This window comes from Peromyscus eremicus, chromosome 6 (genome assembly GCF_949786415.1).
Source record: "Peromyscus eremicus chromosome 6, PerEre_H2_v1, whole genome shotgun sequence".
Classification (NCBI taxonomy): Eukaryota; Metazoa; Chordata; class Mammalia; order Rodentia; family Cricetidae; genus Peromyscus; species Peromyscus eremicus.
In genome coordinates, this window is record NC_081421.1 from 20518566 (window position 1) to 20542066 (window position 23501).

The 23501-nt window shown below is 40.0% G+C and overlaps 1 protein-coding gene across 3 annotated transcripts in view; it reads left to right on the forward strand.

Annotated features, from left to right (window-relative positions):
• The window catches only part of Tbl1xr1 (TBL1X/Y related 1), a 153501-nt gene extending 136809 nt beyond the window's left edge, over positions 1–16692 (forward strand). For all 3 annotated transcript variants that reach the window (XM_059265275.1, XM_059265276.1, XM_059265277.1), the window contains 6 exons: positions 2621–2742; positions 2875–2949; positions 5526–5653; positions 6255–6420; positions 12579–12680; positions 13451–16692. In XM_059265275.1, coding sequence (XP_059121258.1) covers positions 2621–2742; positions 2875–2949; positions 5526–5653; positions 6255–6420; positions 12579–12680; positions 13451–13477 — 620 coding nt within the window. In that variant the 3' untranslated portion in view covers positions 13478–16692. The remainder of the gene's footprint in view (positions 1–2620; positions 2743–2874; positions 2950–5525; positions 5654–6254; positions 6421–12578; positions 12681–13450) is intronic.
• Positions 16693–23501: the final 6809 nt, after the last annotated feature.

Consider the following 23501-nt stretch of genomic DNA (forward strand, 5'->3'; position numbering starts at 1 on the left):
AAATCACCATCACACTGAAGGTACAGCTACACCTGTGATCAGGCTCCCTCCTGCTTCTCTGTGATGTCATTCTCCGAGCAATCACATTTGGTCACAAATTTTAAAAATAATGAAAAACTCTGAGCACTATTGGCGGAGATATTTAAAATGGCCAATAAGGCCATTAAACATGACAGTGAGTTGTCAAAGAACAAATTTTTTAAAAAGAAAAATACTAGTAAGAAGTAAATATGCCTTCTTTATAGGTTTATTCTTTGCAAAAAAAATCATGGAAAGTACGTAGATTAATAAAAATAAATCAGAATAGAAGAGAGAATTTTTCATTTTAGCTCTAGGACTTTTGAAACTGTATGATAAAAGTATCATACAGGGAAAATTGCTTCACCTTTCTTAGCTTCCTCTAAATGTGTAAAGTGTGACCATAATAATAAACAGACCTTTCACATACTGGGTTTGTTTTAGATTAGATTTGTGGTCCCAAAGAACTTACACTGTATGGCTTCTCTTGGGAATGCCTGTTCCCTAGCGCTTCCCTGGGTTGGTTTCAGAGTGAGGCACACTTTCATCGTAACACTCAGTTCAGCGTTCCTAGCTGAGTTTCTTAGTTGTGCGGTTTGTTGTTGTCCCTGAACCCAAGGTATGTCTTTCTAAGTGCAGCTGGCTATTTGCCAGCCGCCTCTCATGTTTGCAGCCACTCAGGCTCTCATAGGTCGTGTCAGATATTTGGCCTTCTTCATACTTTTTTGTGTGTAATTACCTATTTTCTAAAATAATTAAAAATTCTAGCTACCTCCTCCTACCTTATTTCCCACTTCTTAGTATTAGAATTATTTTTTTTAATTAAAGAAATAAATTTAAATACCATTTAAAAGAATGGTAGTTCATGTTAATATTGCAGTGTTTACTGAATCAAGATTTTGGCAGGAAGACAGTTTATACTTGGGGATCCAAGAAAAGGACTTCAGCAGAAGGAAGTCATTGTAGCAGTGTTGGGAAGAGGGACCATTAGGGGCAGTGAAGTCACCCAGAGAGGAGCAACTGCAAGAAAGAGACTGCAGAGCGATGGAAGGTGCTGCTAATCCAGTGGGAATCTGAACCACCGAGAAGAGGCTGCCCAGTGACAGCAGGGTCCATTGAGACCTACCTGCGTAGGCTGAGCAAGTGGCAACAGCAGTGTGTCTAGGGCCTTGGGCTCCTGACCCTCTCTTCTCTGAAGCACAAGCAGGACTAGGAACCACAGGAACTGGAGGGCAGCCTGTTAGCCTTGTGGTCAGGGTGAACCTGAGGGCAGCCTGAAGAGAACTGGCATGCCAGCAATCACATGCTTCTGACCAGGGTGGCCACATCCGCTGGCTGATGGCAGGTTGCACTCCCTGGAAGTCATACCTATCCACATGTGAGAGTGAAGTAAGAGATGGGTTTAGGAAATTTCTGTGAAATGCAAATGGGGAAATATCCTTCACCTTCCTCTTTCTTGTCTCTAAGTGGGGTTGACAGACTATCAAGGTTCAGAAAATAGCTTTTTCTAGTTTGGCAGACCATAGGAATTGTGTCTTACTGGGGCTAAGTCTAAATGTGCTGTTATTTCCCCTGTGAAAACCCCTTCACCACAGCTGCCTGGAGGGTGAAGACAGTGTTCTCCATGTGTTCACACTTAACCCAGTTCCAGAGCCATTGCTGCTTGCTGCCGGGGAAAGGACATCTGTAGTCCTCTCTGAGCTGAAATCGGGCTGCATACTAAATTCTAGCCAACTTTTGGACTTTAGAGATTTTAAATTTAACCATTTTAAGAGTCATTTGATTTTTCTTAAAAAGGAATTTTACAAGAATTATTTAGAAGAAAATATATTTGTGAATTATGTGCAGTGTCCTTGTTTCGGTGGAGGAGTTAGTTAACAATGGGAATGACCCTGAGCACCATTTATCTGAGTTGCAATCTGTAGCACTCTTCCTACAATCGGCTCCTTACTTGGTCCTGGCAGCAAGTGGTGTTGTCCCAGGGTCACCAGTGACTTCCTTGGCTTAAAACAATAGCAGTGATAAAACCAAAGCTTCTGCCGATAATACATGCACAGGTAAATAAAATAGAAATAAAAAGAGTTAATCACCAGTCTAGACTTTTATTGTTATACAAAAGAGAAGCCAAGACTCAGTGTTCAGGTACACAGTGTGAGTGATTGAGCACAGTGACCACACAGCTGAAAGTTATTGGCATTTTTAATACTTAGATAGCTTTATCTTTTTTAATTGTTTCTTTGTACCTTAAAAAGCGTAAAGTAGGGACTGAGAGATGGCTCAGTGGTTAAGAGCATTGGCTGATTTCCAGAGGACCTGGGTTCAATTCCCAGCACCCACATAACAGCTCACAATTGTTTATAACTCCAATTCTAGGGGATCTGACATCCTCACACAGACATACATGCAGGCAAAATACCAGTGCACATTAAAAACAAATATAATACACACACACACACACACACACACACACACAAATTGTATATAAAAGTGCAAAAAAAAATACTTACTGCTTAGAACTCTTAATATCTAGCCATGCTTCAGAGCTAAACTCAAGTGTGACCCTCCTGTGCACAATGCAAGCCTAACCTGTGTTGCTTTCCAGCCCCAGCACTGGATGTTGACTGGCAGAGCAACAACACCTTTGCATCTTGTAGTACAGATATGTGCATTCATGTCTGCAAATTAGGACAAGACAGACCTATCAAAACATTCCAGGGACACACGGTAAGAAGTCATTTCTCTCCTGTAAAATGATTATTTTGAGCAAGTAATATTTCAGAATAGTTTTTGAGTATGCATATTAAATAACAGCCTGTTCTATAAAATGAAAATATAAATATTTACTGCTGTTTTTAGAATGAAGTAAACGCTATCAAATGGGACCCAACTGGCAATCTCCTGGCCTCGTGTTCCGATGACATGACCTTGAAGGTAATTCTGGTAGTGTGTGCTTTAGGGTGAGATGTGTCCCATATGTGGCTGGGCATTTTCAGGTGCTTTTTTTTTTTTTGAGTCAAGGTCTCACAATGTAGCTCAGATTGCCCTGGAACTCAATTATGTAGACCAGGCTGGCCTTGAACTCAGAGTCTGCCTCCTGAATGCTGGGATCAAAAGCATGTACTACCTACCACATCTGGCTTAGGCTTTTTAAAATGTCCTTTTGATACTTAAAACCTAAATGGAAGACTTAGCTTTTTAATGGTTAATTTTTCCCCCTGGAATACTCGGATATGTGACTATAGTAAATTCTATTAATAGAATGGCTGTACAGGTGTATTGTGCTGCTGTACTTGTCACAGTTATCACTGGTAAGGAGGCAATAAGAGCATACATTAATCTATAAGAGACTTAGGAAGAAAATCTATACGCACAATCATGGAGGCTGGGACTTCCTGTTCTTTGCTGTCTTCAAACTGGATGCCCAGGACAGCCAATGTCTTAGTTACTTTTCTATTGTTGTGCTAAGACACCATGACGAAGGCAACTTTTAGAAGAGTTTATTGGGGTGAGTCCTTGACCATTGTGGCAAGGAGCATGGCGGCATGCAGGCAGGCATGGCACTGGCCTATATCAACAGCTATGACTGCAGAGAGAGAGCTTAAGTGGGAATGGGGTTTTTAAATCAGAAAGCCTACCCCCAGTGATACACATAGTCCAACAAGGCCACACTTCCTAATCCTTCCCAAATAGTCCCACCAACCGGGGACTAAGTGTTTAAATATATAAGATAAGCCTACGGGAGCCGTCCTCACTCACACCTCCACAGCCAGCCATGCAGTTCCAGACTTGAAGCTCAAGGCCTGAGAAGCTAGAATGCCAGGGCTACAGGGTAAGGTCCAGGCAGAAGGTCTATATTTCCACTCAGTAGTAAAGCTAGAGAAGATAGAGGTTGCTGTCTACGTAAATACTGCCCACCCCTATGGAGAATGCAGTCCTCTGTGTTCTTTCTTACTGAGAAACATGGGCAAATAATACTTAGCCAAGTATCTGGATTCTCCATGACTCAATCAAGTTGAGACAGGGCACTAACCATCCAGGAACACAAATGTGATGTGACTAAAAGCAAAACTTAATACCTTTCCTACCACAGGAAGTGAAAACATAATTGTGAGGTAAAGACTAGCCTAGTGCCAATCTCTAGAATGACTGGATGTTTGTGCCTCCTCATGCCACACATGCTCTCCTGAAAACATTGTACTCTCAGCCTTGCAATATCAGTGACTATAGTCACAACCCTTAAAAGTAGGATAGTCATGCAGGGAAAAATCACTTTTACTGTGTACAAATTAGGTATTCCTTTCCCTCCCTTCATCCTGAGAATCAAATGGAGGACTTGGGTGTGCTAAGAAAGCGTGCCAATGCTGAGCTGCATCTTTCTCCTTTGTATTTTTGAGTCAGAATTTTACTATGTAGCTTATGCTGGTCTTGAATTCGAGGTCTTTCACATCCTACCAAGCACCGGGTATAGGCCTATACCACCACACTAGCTTAATTGTCTTGTCTTTGGACTTTCTTCTTATGCACGTGCATTAAAGCTTGTTATTTTGTCTCCCCCACCCCCACCCCCCCCACCCCCGGAGCTGAGGACCAAGCCCAGGGCCTTGCGCTTGCTAGGCAAGTGCTCTGCCACTGAGCTAAATCCCCAACCCCTGCATTAAAGCTTGTACTGTGGAAGGAGGCCAATATCCAGAGAAGCTTGTGTCATGGATTGAGCTTCAAGCTGAACAGCCTGGAATTAGACACCTCAAGCTCTAAACTGGAGCTTTTCTTAACCTTACAAAGAATTTGGAGTCACAAAAGATTCCAAAGCAGAAGTAGAATGGGTAGTGTGTTATGAACAGCAGGTGATAGGATGATAAACCTCAAGAACAGAGTTCTAGATCAAGAAAATGACCAAAATAGATAGAGAATGTAAAGAATATTGGAAGGGGTATGTTAGGCTTGTCTGTGCTGTTGAAAAGACCAAAGAAAAAAGTTGTAGAAATGTGTGGTCAGATTCATTTCCTATGACTGTGTACATCTAAGTTACAAAGCACTGTGGTATTGTTCTCTTAGCTGTTTATGGCATTTCCAGGGGCGGGGGGGAAAGGAGGGAGGAGAGAGAGCGCACGAGCGAGAGACGGAGACAGAGACAGACAGCATGTGCACTGAACCCAGGGCCTCACACAGTGCTCAGCTGCTCACACAAGTGCTATACCACTGAATTACTATGTAGCCCTAGTCCAAGGACTTTCTAAATGTTAAGGTTTGTGCAATTTACAGCTATTCAAAACAATCTTAGAACAATTAGAGGTAATTAATTCAGCCTTCAAGCTTTACAATAAGGAGTATTTGTGAAGAATTTAATACATTTTTATGGAGTAATGTTAAATACATTCAACTACTTTTAAATTTTTTTGTGGTCCTTCCTCTGATGTTTGCTTATGTGACTCATTTTGTACTGAAAAGAGAGCACTTTTAAATGTGTCTGTTGTGTGGAAAAATCACCAAGTTTTTTCTTTTGGTAGATTTGGAGTATGAAGCAAGATAACTGTGTCCATGATTTGCAAGCACATAATAAAGAAATTTATACTATTAAATGGAGTCCAACAGGACCAGGGACAAATAATCCAAATGCCAACCTTATGCTAGCAAGGTGATGTGTCTGTTTCACTTTTCTTATTGAGTCTCTCACGAATAAAAACTTTGGGAAACTACGGCAGAAAACAGGGAGCACATCAGAGGGGAATATATTTCAATGGGAACCTTTAACCATGGTATTTTTAACATTAGTATTTCAGGGCTTAATGGCTTTTAAAAAAAAATTTAATCTGTTGAATAAAACCCAATAATTAGGCTTGGCTTGTGTTTATAATCCACCAGTGTGCCTAACATAGTAATCAACTTGGGCTCTATAGCGACCCTATTTCAGCAGAACATACACATCATTGGGGCATAAAATAATAAAATTATTGTATCTGCAGCTTTTTTTTTTTTTTAAAGAGAGCTAGATAAATCCCAAAATACAGTCAGTTTAATACTCAGAACCATGGACCGATATCCAGGACCATTGGGAGGATAGTGAGTGGACAGGAGCCAGGGCTTCAGCTTTTTCCTGTTTCCCTTCCAGTTTTTACAGTACTGGGATTTTAACAGTGTAATCTGCTAGCCCTTAAGGATTGGCAGAATGTGGGAGGCTGCGGACAAGGCCAAGAGAATATTTGATTACTTATAAAATTTTTCCCTTCCATTTTCAGTGCATCCTTTGATTCTACAGTTAGGTTATGGGACGTAGACCGAGGGATTTGCATCCATACTTTGACAAAACACCAAGAGCCCGTGTACAGTGTGGCTTTCAGTCCTGATGGCAGATATCTGGCAAGCGGTTCTTTTGACAAGTGTGTGCACATCTGGAACACACAGGTATGTCCCAGTAATTTAAACAGTCAACTACCCTTACTGAGTTAAAAGCATTTACCTATTTACTTAATAACCAATAACTTATTGGTTATTCCTCATGTAACATTAGTTTAATTCTTAGTTTTAAAAACCTGAGAGTACATTGGGGGCACTTTATATCTAAATCAACACTGATTGAAAGTTGCGTTTTAATGCACAAATCAGAATTTAGAATTAGATCTCTTGTTTTATTTTTGAACAGCATAGTAGATATGAAATGAAGAATCTTATGATGCACTTGACGTTTGTTGAGGTTAAAAGACAAAATTGCATGACTGAACCAAATTTAACACCCTGCTGCCTTTTCAGGGATGGTACTGTAAAGAGATGCCCCCAAAATAGAAGCCAGCATGTTGCTTTTGCTTTCACATTTACAGCTTTTCAGTGTATGAGCTTTTGTGCTCCATACACTGCCCTCTGTGTTCTTAAGGTTTTGTTGGTGTCTGGCATACTAAATCCATTACCAGCAACCCTTTCTGTAGCAGATTTCTACTATAGTTAATTTCTTGAGTTACTTGAGTATTTTCTACTAAGTGCTATATCCTATGGCTTAGGAAGGTCTGCACTGAGGAGCTTTGGCCATCTCTGCTTTCATGCCCCACAATAACTATTCTTAATAGCTTCTTTTTCACTCCTACTGAGTAGCTTATAGCACAAAGCACCGTGACTTCTGGGTCATACTCAGCAGAGGTCCAGCTTCTAGGTAGAGGGATGACATTTCAGTGGGGAATGAAGCTGAGTGTCTCCTTACACACTTAAGGGTGTGGGCTGACTTCTCTGAACATTTTTAAAAATTCATTTTAATTTTACTTTAAAAGCTAGCATTGAAACTAAAGGGCTTCGTTGCGGCACTGTTTACATACTTTGTTTTTGTGGAGCCTGTTTCCCACTCCCCTGTCTGCTCCTTCCACCCATCCCTACCTTCACCTCCCTCCAGCATCCATTCCATCTTCATATCACATGGGTTTATTACCTTCTTTCCCTATTAAGACCTCTTTAATCCCTTCTCATAACCCCTTGTCTACGATGTCACTAGTTCATGATGTATGCTCTACCCACATAAACAAAACACTAAAATTTAGGATCCTCTTGAAAGGAAACATTGTTATTTGTCTTTCTGAGTCTGGCATATTTTGCTTAACAGTAATTGCCATTTCCACCCATTTTCCTGTAAAATGTCATGGTTTTAATTTTTTCTTTAAGTTTATGTAAAATTCCATTCATAAATGTGCTTTCCTTTTCTCTCTCCATTCATCTGTTGATAAACATTCAGGCTGGTTTCATTTCTTGGTCACCTTGAATAGTATAGGAGTAAATGTGGCCGTGTATGTGTGTCTCTGGTGTGTATTCACACCAGCCTGTGTGTGGTCTTGCTCTTTGATTCCTGTAGTTGTTGGACAAGTTTTGCACTCCTGCCAGCGTGCGGACACTTGTTTTCCTCATGGCAGCCATTCTGACTACGGAAATTGGAAGCTCAAAGTAGTTTCAGTCCACCTTTCTCTGGTGGCCAAGGATGTTGAAAACTTAGGAAGACATGTATTGGCCGTGTATGTCTCTTCTTTTGTCAGTTACTTATTCAGTTAACCATTTATTGACTGGATGAGTTATTTATTCGTTGCTTTTTTTTTTTTTTATGTGTTCTCTATTTTTCTGTCTAAAATATGGTTGGCACAGATTTCCTCCTGTTTCCATTTCTGTCTACTCTGCTGAGTATTGGCTTTGCTGCAGAAGCATTGATTTCATGTAATCTCCTTTATCAGTGCTTGGAGTTAATTCCTGTGTAGTTGAGGGTCCCTTTGGAGCCTGTCCTTTCCTTTTTCAGCTGGATTGTAGGTAGTTTTGGTTGTTTGAGAGGTCTCACTTTGTAGTCAGGCTAGCTTTGAACTTGTCCTGCTTCCCCTTCAAAGTACTGATATTAGAAGCATGTTCCTGGTTTAAAATAAAAATATTCTATCTTAATATCTTACTAAATAATGTCTTACCTCTCTTCTTTCATTTTTTTCTTTATGAACATATGCCAAACAATCTCTGTTGTTATGAAGTACTTAAAACCATCATTTCCAAATTTTAACTTTGTGTTCCTAAAAGAGCACTGGTGCATCCAGCTCAACTTCTGAACACTGAACAATGATGTGTGCATGGTAGTGAACATAAATATGAATAATATGGTTAACATAAATATCCAGATTTACTTTATAAAGGTATTTTGCCATGTGTGTTGTAGATGTCTTTCTTTAAATTGTTTTTATTCACACAGCTAAAGTATTTAACTCCTTTCTGCATCAGTCATGAAGAGCTGTCAGCCATTCCCACAGTAAATGTATACCGTGTGGTAAAATTGTACATAAATGGTATGATATGCTTACATATCATTTTTTTTTTTCTTTTTAATTGAAACAGGGTTTCTCTGTGTAGCTTTGGAGCCTTTCCTTGAACTCACTCTGTAGCCCAGGCTGGCCTCAAACTCTCAGAGATCTATCTACCACTGCCTCCCGAGTGCTGGGATTAAAGGCGTGTGCCACCACTGCCCAGCCCGCTTACATATCTTTTAAAGCTTGTGATTTGCACTAGTAGTTTCTGGTTTATAATCATACAAGTTCATGGAGGTCTTAAAGAGTGGTTTGGTTCATTTTGTTATGCAAATGAATTGCATTGTCTAATGCTTATATGGATATTATGTTCAAGAGTCGCATGTGCTTATCTCTGTGGGTGCATGTTTGTTTTTGTGTACTCACAAAAGAAACTCTGAGTTCATTCTCAGCTGCTATCAAGCGAACCCATATTTGGTACTTCCATATTTCCTGTATCCCAAATTCTCAGTCTGCTAAACATTTTTGTGATTTGGTACATGTAATCATATTTTATACATTCAGTTGCACATTCTGTTTAGAGTAGACACAGTACAGCTCTCCTGTTCATTTTTCACTATTGGTTAGTTGGTGGTCTTTCTGTGTTCTGGACATCCTGGGTGCTATTGCAGTGGTCTTTTTTTCTGTCTTGTTCACTTATCACTCTTAAGTGAGTGTTCAGATTGGTACTTTTTATAGCTTTGTATATAAACAAATATATATGTGCATGTTTATGTCACTGGGGTCTCTGATGTTATTTTCCTACAGTGTTTAAGCTTGATTTTGACTGTGGTCCCTTTGGTATTGATCTGTGTGGTGTAAGATCCATAAAGAAAGTCATCTTTTGGATAGGATAGTTGTCTTGGAGTCATTCATTGTCCCCTTACTGTTATCACCTGTACCAAGTCCATAAACCATGCACATGGTAGGCTTGCTGCCTGCTCCTTGCCTAATAGTTCAGAAGGTTGCACGGGGACCTTAGTGGTCCCAGGTGAGCACCCTGCACTGAACTGCATCTTCAGCCCCCAGTTCTCTTTTGTGCCTTAGGTACATTTGTACATAGCTGAGTCCACAGTGCAGGCCTAACCACTCTCCATGGTATGTGTCCGGCCCTTGTCATTCTTCAGATTTTCTGTTGTTGGCACTTTAGTCTTCAGCATTTCTAAAAATAAGTATGTATTTATGGATTTGTTTTTAAGTCTATAAGTTACTTTGAGTTCATTACCCAAGAATATGCTGCATCCCTTTATCTTTCTGTTATTTCTTCAGTAAATTTTTGAGTGCCTTGTGGATTTTACATGTGTGTGAATGCTGTCTTTTAAAGTATGTGTTCTTTTTAGTCGTTGCTAAATGTTCGGAAGATTTTTCCAATTGGAATCCATTATGTCAAAATAATTTCAGTGAAATGTAGCTCATTTAAGGTATGTGGTCAGCTGAGTGCTGTTGTGCTTTCCACTGTTTTGAGCCCCTTTACTTTCTTAAACTTGAGTGTGAAATGGCAGATGGCATCTGGTGGTAGGTACATGCTCTGCTGTTGCTCATAGTGTGTCTCCTGAGTATATGGTGTATGGGGGGGGGGGGGCGCTGTGTCTTTTTTCACATAAGATGATGTGACCCACTAACCCTCACATCACAGTTCTGCCCATGGCCATGTTTGGATTCATTATTGTCTGTAGCTAGAGTTTTCCTGCCTGGCCCACAGTCAGGACAAATCTCTGTCACCCATAAGTCCCACAGCTGCTCAGACCCAACCAAGTAAACACAGAGACTTATATTGCTTACAAACTGTATGGCCGTGGCAGGCTTTTTGCTAATTGTTCTTATATCTTAAATTAATCCATTTCTATAAATCTATACCTGGCCTCGTGGCTTACCGGCATCTTCACATGCTGCTTGTCATGGTGGCGGCTGGCAATGTCGTGTATCGTCGCCCGCTGCCCCCCCCCCCCCAGCCTTCCTGTTCTCTCAATTCTCCTCTATGTTAGTCCCGCCTATACTTCCTGCCTGGCCACTGGCCAATCAGTGTTTTATTTATTGACCAATCAAGAGCACATACAGACCATCCTACAGTAATTGTCCTGCTTCAACTTAGAGATAGATTGGTAGATGTTCTTAATATGGGTAGGTAGGTAGGTAGGTAGGTAGGTAGGTAGGTACGTAGGTAAGTAGTTTGGGCAGGTGGGCGGCCATTTGTTCTAACCCCACATTCATCCATCTGCTGTAGGTCTACAGGGTTTGCCTTCTACAACTTAGTTACTCTCCATCTTGCTGGCTGCCCCTTTGTTTTCTCAGTAATCACAGATACTTATGGCTACTGTACTCGGCCTTTTTTCATTAGTCTCAAAATATGAAAACTTATAGGAAAGAGGAAAATTTCTCAAATTGTAGTCAGATTTTTCTGATCACACCACATCTTTGGTTTGTGCATGATATTGGGCTAAATTTGAAGAGGAAGTCAAAGCGAAGGTGTTTGAGCCTGTGTGCTAGGATAGTAGTGTGTGAAGGTGTGGCTTTTTGCATTTTGTTCTAAAGGAAATCATCAGATCACCACTGAGCTGCAGGGGCCACTTACGTGCTTTGTCAGAGCAAAGCACCTTCGTAGCTTCTGGCTGCCACTGCACAGCCACTGCCCTCTGCCCTGTGGCTTCACGGGAAAGTACACTTCTGGTCTGACTTTGGTTCTTCAGTGGCAGCTGAACTTTTGTTTTTGTTGGAAGAGTAAAATAGCTATACTTAGCATTCATTTCTGGACACATTTTTCAGGAGCTTCTGTAACACCCTTCAAGAAGAATGTGTAGATCTTTCTTCCTTGGACTGTCCCTGGCCCACTCATTCTACTCAAGGAAACATGCCGTAAACAGCATGAACACTGTGTCTTTCTTATTTTTTACTTTGTGATGCTTTCTTTTTTGCTGGCAAAATGCATACATCTCTCAGTAACGAGTGTACTTAATATCCTGCCTTGAATGTTCCCCCTGTAGCTGTTTCAGAGACACTCAAAATCCTAGTGGGGAATGGTCATGAACACTGGAAAACCAGTTTGTACTGGAACCATCCCTTCAGAAGAGTCTGATCATATCCGTGAAGGGGTTACCATAGCATGTTCCTGGAGTTTCAGAACCTGCCTATATTTTTATTTGAAACCAAGTCCCACCTCTGATTGCTAGAAATAATGCAATAATATATTTTTATATTTTTGACTCATCCACAGACCCAATCTAGTCATAAGTTCTGTTGTCTTTGACAGTTTGTCTTGAGCCCATATACTGCTTTCTGAATTACTTTATCAAAGTTTATATGAATCACTGTAATAATTCTACTATGCTAGCCTCCTGAGTGGGTTTCTCTTCCACTGCCCTTACTCTTTTTCTCTCTTTCCTTTTTAAAATTACCATATGGTAACTATACTTCATAATAAGTTTGTTATTATGTACTTATGCATGATGTAATGCATTGTGATCAAAGTTCCCCCTCCCCCCACCTTTTTGTCACACTCCCATTGACTCCTTCCCTTTTCCCGGTTAGTCTTCCTCCTTTAATGGCATTTGGGGATTGGAGAAGACAGCAAATCTAAATAGAGGTGCTTGTAGGAACATGGGCAACCGCTACACCACTAAAGAAAATGGCTCTTCCTCCCTCAGCAGCCATTAACTGCTCATAGATCCTTGTGGGGGTGGGGAGGGCTCATGAGTCCCTCTCCCACATTATAATCTTCTTATCTCACTATTTTGATTTCTGTAACGAGTCTTAGGGTTCTGTTTTTCATATTTTCAGACAGGTGCTCTAGTTCACAGTTACAGGGGAACAGGTGGGATTTTTGAAGTTTGCTGGAATGCAGCAGGAGACAAAGTTGGAGCCAGTGCATCAGATGGTTCAGTGAGTATATCCATGAATTTTTAAAGAAAAGGGAGCATGTTGGATACACAGTCGTGCTCTTTGCAAAATAAAAATTTTTAGTGATGGTATTGACATCATCCCTGGGCTACGTGTGCTGGATATGTCCATTACCTTTGAATAAAATAAAACTTAGGGTGACTTTTCAGAGAATCTTCATAACCAAGTAATGAGCAATTTTCAGTGTAAATCTCCATTTGTGAAATTAAATGTAGTGAAGTATCTCTTAGTGATTGGTATTTTTAAAGCCCTTTCCCCTCAAATCTCCTCTCTGTGGAAGAAGTGTTAAGGTTGTGGAATTGAGATTGCTTTCTTCATGGAGATATTTGAAGATGAGACCTTTAGGATGCTATTAGTAGATTGTTTTTAAAAATGGTAGTTGTGTCCTCCACTGTTCTTAAGCAGGAGAAGCTGCAGAGTCCCGGGGCTATTCAATGAGATGGCTTCCGTAATTTTGATGTCTGAGATATAAGATCTGAGAGTTAGGAACAATGCTTTGTATGTTTTACTGGCTATAAAGATTGATTCCTAAAAATTACAGCAGCATTTCTTGAGTAACTGTTGCTCCCGGGACTCACCACACAGCTGAGTGATCTGACACTCTTCAGTGAAGTTTCTTTCTATGATTTGTTGCTTTCATTTTATGAATATTCAACTTAGAAACAGTTTGTAAATTACACTGTGATCTGTATACAAGCTTGAAATGTAAGGTAGATTTCTGGACACTGGCTGACTGTTGTATTCTCTTACAGGTTTGTGTCTTAGACCTTCGGAAATAGCGTTACTAGTTGGAAGCCATGGACCGACTATGAATGTGTACATAGCCACAAGACTATCCCTGCCCCACGTACTGCTATAGTCCCACTTGAACCATGGCCAGTCCACTACAGCCAAATCTAAGAGAAATAGATACATGCAGTGTATATGAACACAGCTGTACCCTGAAGATGACAGTCTCATCCCAGCTTGTGAATTCTGCTCACCAAGTGCTGGGATCTAACCTGCTGTGCCCCTAAGTAGCATTTAGAAGTTTGGATATGAAAAGCAGAAGAGATGGAATGTGCGTTATAAGAGCAAACCACACATGTACCAGTTTTGGATATTATGACAGCCTTGTTTCTCCCCTTTAAATCAGCAGACACCATGGATTATATTCTTTTCCCCTTCAGTAGTGCGCAGTTTGTGTGTACAGAGAACATGGACTTAACAAAAACGCGAGGCAGTAGTTTGTTCTTGCTTTCAAGTTTGTTTTGGTTTAGATTATGGATGCATGAAGTAAGGGAGTGAATCATTTTCTTGCTTTTATTTTTCCTCACCTTTTAAAGAAACAAAAAAATATTTTACTGCATTCTTTGGAAAAGGTAGATGTTTGGTACATTTTATGGCTCCCAGAGCATATATTCAGTTGGTGCATATTGTGGAGGAGTTGGAATTAAAGGAAACCACATGACTCTCGTCATGTTATTCTCTAAGACACATCAGCAAAGGGTATTATGTTATCTTTGTTTTGGGTTTTTTGTTTTTGTTCTGTGTGTGTGTGTGTGTGTGTGTGTGTGTGTGAGAGAGAGAGAGAGAGAGAGAGAGAGAGAGAGAGAGAGAGAGAGAGAGAGGTGGCTTAAATAAAATAGTTTCTTCTTGGGGACGCATTTCTGCCAACTAAAGACTAGAAGGGCACAATTTTTTTTTTAAATACCATAAAGAAGAGACATTTTTAAAAAAAATTCTTCTGGTGTTTTGTAGCCATAACAAAATTATGGTCAAAATGTGCACTATTGTGAGAAGGAGCAACATAGTTTGGGGCTTTTATTTTTATTTTTTATTTTACCATTTGTCTGTTTTACTTGTTTCTTAAGAGATTAAAATGTTTCTGGATAAGGATTAGCTTCTCAAAGTGTCCATCATTCTGTATAGAAGCTTAAATATGTAATGTAACCAGATTCCAGTATTAAAAATCTCACGTTTTCTTTTTACAAAGCAAGAATATGGCATATAACACTGCCATCACATGGCAAAATGTTTGCTACCTTAGTTTTAAAAACAACTTTTAAAGGCTTGCTTTGAGGTGTTTGAGTAGCAGTGACTGAGAATTTAGGGAGAAGTGTGGCCGCTGTGCCTGCATCTGTGGTGCCGAGGCTACACTTTGTCAAGCAACATAGATCTAAGCTGCTGTTTTTCCAGTAATCACTACTATATCATGTCTTTGACTCTGTTTATATCAAGTATTTTTTTAAAGATAGAAGTATCCAATCAAATCTCTTCTTGTGCTCAGCTAAAAGTAAAATATACCTACAAATATTCACCAGAGGCCATGTTTGTGAAGGTGGTTAAGAAGACAGTCAAGATTAACAGAAGAATCCAGGCATGTCAGTTCTGAAGAGAACAGTTGTCAAATTTATATCTTTAAATTTTTTATTAAGAAATTGCTTAGCAAATTTATAACACTATTTGTGCAACTAGTTATTTTGAGGCCTTCGACTCCCGAGTCCCACCTGTGTTCTGTCTAAGCGGCTCTAACCCAGCCCCGCAGCTTTGAAGCTCAGTATCTGCTGCTTTGCTCTTTACAAAACAGCATTGGTTGATGAAAGTCTTGGCTTCACTGAGGTAGGGTAGCATTTGTTTTTGGTGAAGAGGATGAATACACTTAAATTTCACTATACATTGTTATATCTCCCCCATTGTTGTTAGTGGGGACTATGATACTGTAATAATATTTTTAAAATTTGCATCCAGAGAGGCAGTCATTTATGGTTTGTGCCAGGTATTTTTAGGGTTGGATCACACTGAGATGTTTAGAGCTCACTGCTCTGGGGCTCTGTAGGAAATCTACACAATGCCGAGTGTCTGGCACTTGAGATTCTGCTTTTACTTCGAGAGGGTCACATCTGTTGGCCTCTGTTGTTGTTTAAAAAAAAAAATAAGTAAAAAAAATCTGTGCAATAATTTTTAAATGTGCTCCCAGGAATAGACACAAACGTTTTGAGTATGCCTCAGCTGCATCTCCTTCAGCGATGCATTTGTCAATTGCACTGAATCTAAACCTGAAGGTCAGAGGTGATAATTGATAGTGCTTTTGTATTTTGATATGGACATTTTGTTCATTTGCATACAGTCATTGACATTCTTCCCAGCTGATTCAAAGACAGTCACAAATTCCTGCAATATAGCTGCCAAAATGGCAGCTGAATTTTACGATATTGTCTTGCTTCCTGTTGGGTGTGTTTGTTGGTTTGGCTTCTTTTCCTAATTCTTTCTTTGGCTGTTTTACTTTAGCACCTAGCTGTGATAGGATGTGTAACAGAGCGTGAGTGCAGAACTTTGCTATCCTGAAGCCGTGGGTCCTCCCGTGCAGACTTGTCTGAAGGTGTCCATCTTTAGGCTGTTTCTTTGTGAGCATAGGACTGGGTGCTTTGCTGCTCTTCTCTCTGTCACCGTAGCCTGCTGACGTGCCACAATGCTGCTCCACAGACACCGCACCGTGTCTCCACCCGAGCAGTCAGATGATCATGGGAGACCATGTCATACAGCATAGGAAGTTCTGTCTTGGGGATTTTTTTTTTTTTTTACTTTCCCTCTTGTCTTTTTCTGAGAGCTTACTCTGAAGATCCACTGAGTCCAGGAGTCTTTCTATGGTGTTCATTTAGATCATTTTTATATACTTTACTGTAAGGAACTTAATCATAAGGAAAGAGAATAAGGAGTCTTAAATGAAAACTCTTTGATTAAAGTAGACTAGAGGGAGCAGCCTTAAAAGGCATGAAGGAATCTGCTCTCCATGTGAAGACCCCTGGAGATGTAGATTTGCCCCTGTTTCTGTTTTCCATGATCAGGTAATATCATTGACTTTCAAATGACTTTAGAAGTGGTAACTGGAATAGGTCTTAGAGTGTAGCAAATTCTGTTTTCATGAGTTATCCTCTAGGTGAGTATGTTTTAGGATTAAACACCTTTTACAGATACTGAAAGTGCCTCCTTTTGTGGTATAAAAAAAAACAAATTATGGTGCAAAAAGTAATCAATAGATTGAATCACATGAAAGTTTTTTGCTTTTTGACATTAAAATGTCAAGAGACAGGCCAAAGATTTGTACTTTTCACTTATAAAGCACTCCTTTTTTCCTTAAGATTCTTTCTGTCAAATCAGATTTAATGAGAGAGTACTATTTTTAAGGAGCTATCTGTTTATGTAGAATGATTTTGTTAAAAAAGAGTAATGTAAAATATGAATGAGGAGCAGAGACCCACACCCACAGAGGACTGGGCATTTTGCTGTTGAAAGGAATCACAGATGACCAGGCTTCTGCAGGCAGACATGACAAGTGTTACCAGATGCATAGGAAAACCATCTCAGACAGTGCTGTCTTGCTCTTTTAAAGACCATTTGTGTTTTTGTAAGCACGTTGCACGTTTCCACAACAGCTGGATCCCCACGAGCTGAGAGCAGTGCTTGCATAGTTGCTGCAGAAATCCTGCCTTCGTGGACCAACATCGTGGCACACCAGCAAAAGCCAGCGTTGGGGGCTGGCAGCCAGCCTGCAGAGACCCTGGGGGTGATTTTAAATTTGTTTTCTTGGTTCCCTCCTTTTCTCTGAAATCAGCAAGGAGGGAAGGTGTGAACTACTTCAAGTAATAGCTCTGAAGTATCTGTCACACTTAATATCAGTTTTTTTGTTTTGTTTTGATTTGGTTTGCTTTTGGTTTTTCGAGACAGGGTTTCTCTGTGTAGTTTGGTGCCTGTCCTGGATCTTGCTCTGTAGCCCAGGCTGGCCTCGAATTCACAGAGATCAGCCTGGCTCTGCCTCCTGAGTGCTGGGACTAAAGGCGTGCGCCATCACCGCCTGGTTTAATATCAGTTTTTTAATATGTGATTCTAATTGAATGTAGAAGAGAGAAAAAAAGGGAGTGCTCACATTTTTAATCCACTCATTTAGAATCTGGTGTCGTCTTTAGCAGTTCTGAGGTGTCCATAGCATTCTTTATTTCTGCTCTTCTGTGACAGTGTTGAAGCAGGGTGAATAACTAGGCTTTTTTTTTTCTTTTTCTTTTTTAAACCTAGCAAGCTGTTTCGTGTTTTCTTTGGAATTTCTGGATAAGTTGGAGGAAATATTCTGCATGTTGTGTCCTGTGTACTTCTTCATCTCATTATAAACAGGCAGACTTCATTGTGTATCTCTGCCGTCATTAAATACAGAAGTGATTTTCTCTCCTGATTTTGACATTGTCACTATATATAATGTTTTCATTTGGGTTTGACAAATCCTTTGGGTCTGATTCTGTGAGCATATCCTAGCACTGGGTGATGATGTCTGCATCCTTTCTTTAGTTCCCCAGTTAACGTTAAAACTGTTGTAAAAGTGTAAACCAGACCATGACAGGTTTTTGTTTTTTTTTTTTTTTTTTTTTTTTTTTTTTTTTTTTTTTTTTTTGTACACGTTAAAGAACTTTATTGTTCAGTTTTCATGATGATTGTGTAAGGAAGACTGATACAGATGTCTATCTCTCCTGGACCATGTCAATGACACTTACGATGTATTTTGGTTCCACATCGCGATGATTTGTCCCCACTGACCCTTTGACCCTTTCCAGGCACATTTTGTGTGTGTGTGTGTTGTTGTTGGAGTTTTCCCCTTTGCATTGTATTGCTTTGACAACTGTAATTTGAATCAGATCTGAAAGAGGTCCAGAATAAAATATATTTTGATATTATGTTGGCTGTGTACATATATAAAACCTTTGATACCCATGTGGTTTGTATAGACTATTTAGTCAAGTAAAGAGGGATGGTGTTTGTTTACAATTTCCTGTTTACATTTCAATTGCTTTTATCTCCCACTGTTCAGTGTAGAATAAATGATTTTGCTCCAAGAGTTTTCCCTACTACCACCTATCTGTCCTAGCTCTATCTCCAGTGAATATAACTGCCATGGGAATCACTGTTTTCATAAACATTGTTTCCAAGATGTATACTTTAAAGAAGCCCATAGATGAAATTAAAGTTTTTGCTATTTTATTACTTCTTGCAGGGGATAAGATTTTTTAAAATGAAGGGATTATTTTCTATATTTGTTAAATAATAGCATGTAATCAGCTAAAGGATAATGATGACTCCTGAGTGATTTTGAAAAACAGATTGTTTATTTAGAGGATGTCTCACATGAACTAAGACTTCAGATTCACTGTTAGCTTAGCATGCAGTGACACAAGACACACCAAGTGTGTGGCTGAAGGCTTTCAGGGCAGGAACTTCGCCCTCCACATAAACCAAGCATACTGCAATGGTTAGCTAATTGCTTATAATACGTAAAACCTTATGATCTATGGGGAAAGTCTCAAAGCCCCCTCCCAACCTCCGTTACTCTCAACACTTCTGTAGTTACAGAGACTTTGTCAAAATAAAACCATTGGAGATGTTCTTCATTTTCTTGGTCAAGTTGCCTTCTCCATGTCCTCCACCTTCTTCAGTTTCCTTGATAGGAACAGGCAGATACAGCCTTGTTATGCTGTCACTGCAGTTGCTAAAGCTAACAACCTTTAGTTTTCAAGGGGTTAACTTCTATAGCATGGCATAGGTTGTTAATGACATCGTTTTTATGCTTTTCCAGAAAGCATTGGGCTGCCAAGGATTAGAGTCCATATGAGCCTGAAGTTAAGCAGAAATTCATTGAGCCACCATTGCAGGGGGTTACTTTTAATTTCCTAGTTCTCATACTTTACCATGAATTAGATTTCTTACCTACTATAATATGTAGCTGATTAGGTTAAAGTTTACTGGATTTTTTTTTCCTATATATTCATTTGAAAACTACAGTAGAGGAAAAGCCATAATGGACAGACACTTGGTTTTGTGGTGCTTTTCTCTGCTGTACTGAGGCTCTGTCAACAGTGAAAATGTTAACCCTATGCTATCTTTCCCTGCATGCTTCTTTAAATGTCATCTACCAATGCTTAATTGTCCTAACTTGTAATATTTTTGTATTAAATTTTTTAGGAGTTCCTTGTAATTTCTTTATAATTTAAAATATATTAAACACAAAGTGTTTAGTAAAGTCCAGCTGACAATTACTAATGTTTCTTGGTTGTTGGGTTTGTATGATCAGGTGGGAAGGGAAATTCTCATTTTAAGAACTAGGACCAGTGGAATGGAATTAGCACTAGAAAACAATCACAGTTATTTAGTTTAAAATAACACAATGATAACAGTGTCATAATGGGCTGCTTACAGCTTGCCACTCTGCTGGCCAGGACAAGCATGGGCTGGGTGGCACTGCTGTGGGGAACCCAACTCCTGCAAACCCAAGACCTGGAGACACCAGCTTCAGAGTCTACATAATTCAGGAAAGTGAAACACCTGTGCACTGCCAGAAAGTCCGCTGCAGCATCACCTGTTTTACAGACAACCTCAGTCATGTGAGGAAACTTACAGGAGGGGAGGAAAAAATAAGCATCTGCATGATTAGTGGGGATGACACAGAGAGACCACAAAATTATCAGAGCAAATGTAGCTTACAGGAACATGCCTGTGAGCAATGCGGCTGCACACATGTAATCCTGGCACTTGGGAGGTGGAGTCAGTAAGGTCAGGAGTGCAAGGCCACATATCCAGTCTGAGATCAGCTTGGTCTACATGAAACGCTCCTCCATCCCTCCGTCCCCATGAAAGAAAAGTTACTTGTGTAGTGTTAGTGTTAATATTTCAAGCTGGGTTGGCTGAAATATTTGAATCTACGGTAATAAGCATGGACAATGGACATTGCTAAAGTAAAGTAAGTCTTCAGATGTGAATAGAAATAGAGGTAAGTTAATTTTAAAGTAAATAGTATACCTGGAATGTGCATTAGAATTCTTGTAAAAGTGTAAAGAGTTCCTGACTCACCTCTGACCTAATAGGATGTGGTATGTCAGTAAGTGTGCTTTTGTGAGCTTGTTTGTGCAGGGGTAACTGGGGAGTGAGGCTAGCATTGGCATGAGGTTGATTGCAACTCGTGCATATGAGGAAAGTCGAATATAAAGTATAACAACAGATGCGCACCTAAGTCGTAACCAGTTTCTCGCTCATATCCATTGTTAGCAGTTTGATATGTTCTTCAAAACAGCTTCAAGGTATGCTTCTTCAACTGCCCTCCATGTGAGATCCTTGGGGACTTTGGTGTCCTTTCTCCAGCTTGTAGATGTAGCATGTCTGACTATCTGCTCAGCTCAATTTTTATGACTGTATGACATATTTCCTCTTCTATAAAATGGTGCTAGAGGTAGTTACTTCATAGATTGACCATAAAGATTAACATTGTGGTCAGTCTGTCTAAAACCCTTAGAGAACAGAACTTGGTTGTGTAAAGCACACCATGCTGCCATTTTTAAATGTTTTTTCTATTTTGTGTATGAGTACAAGTGCCTCATCATGTGTGTGGAAGTCACCTTGTTTTTTTGTTTCTGTTTTGAGGTGGGGCGTCTCCATTGTTGCTGTCACTGTGCCACAAAATCCAGGCTAGTTGGACTTTGAGCTTCAGCCAGTTCTATCTCTGCCTCCTATCTCCTCGTAGGAGAGCTGGAAGTATAGGCACAGCCACTGTATATGGGTGCTGGCACATGGAGCCCATGGTTTTACATGCTGAGCTGTCTCCCTGGTCAACATCCTGCCCCTTTGACTTTCTCTAGCCACATTGTTACACACTGAAGTTCACCTCCTCCATGGACACTTTATTGACTTTTATTACAAACTGGTACACACAGAAAGAAAACCTGTGGATAGAAGAGATTTATCGGTTTGTTCTGGGGTGCACAGCTTAGCTTCAAGTCACCAGAGAGTCCATGAAGGTCAATTATTGTACTTCATTTTTAAAGGGAACCATTTAGGAACTTGTAGAACAGGAATCCCTGGGAAGGATTTTACCATCTACTCCATGCAGGTACAAGAGAGGGAGAGGCCAGGATGACAGTCCAAAGACCCAGCCTTTTATTAAAATGTCTTTTAATCATTGAATGCTAAAAATACAATTAAGATGATGTTAAAAGTTTGTGTGTGTGTGTGTGTGTGTGTGTGTGTGTGTGTGAGAGAGAGAGAGAGAGAGAGAGAGAGAGAGAGAGAGAGAGAGAGAGAGAGAGAGAGAGAGAGAGAGGAATGTGTAGAGTCAGTTCCATAGGGTTTCCTTTTGGGGATGGAATCTTGAAACATAGAACATAGTCCAAGTTCGGCTTAGTCTTGTAATTCTACTTCCATATCCTAAATTACTGCCTTATGCCACCACTTTGGAAACCTTTGCCAGATCTTTTGGAAGCCAGTTCATGTGCTGTCCTAGCAGACATTTGGGATTATTTTCTGTGATCATTTTAAAGGCATTTTTGAAGTCATTTCCCCCTCCCCAGTAAGTGGTCTTCTTTCTTCATCATTTCCTCCTGGCACTGAAAATGCAGTAATAATCCAGTCAAAAACAGACTGTTCTTGTGAAGTGACACTTCAGAGGATGGTAGTTTGCAGTGCCCTGTAAAAGAAAAGAATTAGGACTGCCTACCTAACATTCCTGTTAATTGAAACAGCCAACTGATGATAGATTCAAATAATGCAGCCTGATTTGAGGTTCTCTGTAAAGGGAAATTATCGATAAGAGGCAGAGGGTCTGAGTTCTTGGACTGTAGAGTGGTGTGAATCTGTCCTTTGGACACTGTCTTGGTCACTTTTCTGTTGCTATGAAAAAATATGAAGGCAACTTATAAAAGAAAACATTTAATGGAGGATTACATTGTCAGAGGTATCCATGATCATGGTGGGGGGCATGGCTTCAGACAGGCATGGCACTGGAACTGTAGCTGAGAGTTTTTGTCTGATCCATGTGCATGGGGCAGGAGAGCCAACTGGAATGGTGTGGACCTTTGACATTGCAAAGCCCACCTCCAGTGACACACTTCCAATGAGGCTACACCTCCTAATCCTTCCCAAACAGTTGCACCAACTGGGCACCAAATGTTCAAACACTTGAGCCTATGGGGGGGCATTCTCGCTCAAACCACCACAGACACTGAATGTCCCTCTGGCTCACAGTACACTTAAACTTTGCAGCATCTCTATTAAATAATTCTCCCAGCTTTCTTAACTATAAAAGGCAAAGGTATCAAGCGTTCATCCTATTTCTCACGAAATGTGAGCCGAGTGAGCAGTTAACTACTGAGAGCAAGAACTTGGAGGTTTTGGAATCCTGTGCCTTTCAATTCCATGTTCTTCATCTTTCCAGTTTTTAAGAATAAACTATGTTTCAAAGCATTTCAGTTGTCTTTGTGCCTTTTACCACTCAGTTCAGCTCTCAGGAGGCTACTTTGGAACTAGTGACTTGGCTATGATATCCTAATATCTGACAACCAAGAACTTAATAAATCTGCTATAATGATAGATCACCCAAGTAAACTGTGCACATGAGAAAATTTTAATGACACAAATCAAAATAGAGATGTCCCTATCCATGTCTATCCTAAATTCCTAAAGAATAGGGGCAAATCTTGAGACCACTGTGACATGGTTGCTGATAGGGGTACATGGAAAAAAGAAGAGATTCCCCCAAAAGAATCTTGTTTCAGCTTACTGATGAGAACATTCAGTGGATAGATACTAACTAAACTGCTCTAAAGGATTGTCATGAAAGGCAAGCTCAAATTAATTTGATAATCTGATCAGCATACTGTTTCTGCTCATTGTCTTCTGTTATCTGGGAGTGACAACTGCATCTGGTTGTAAGGATTATGTATATTGTAAAGCACAGTGCTTAGTACATAGGGAGGCCTGTGAAGTGTAACCATTTTCTTCCCTTGACCATGTTAA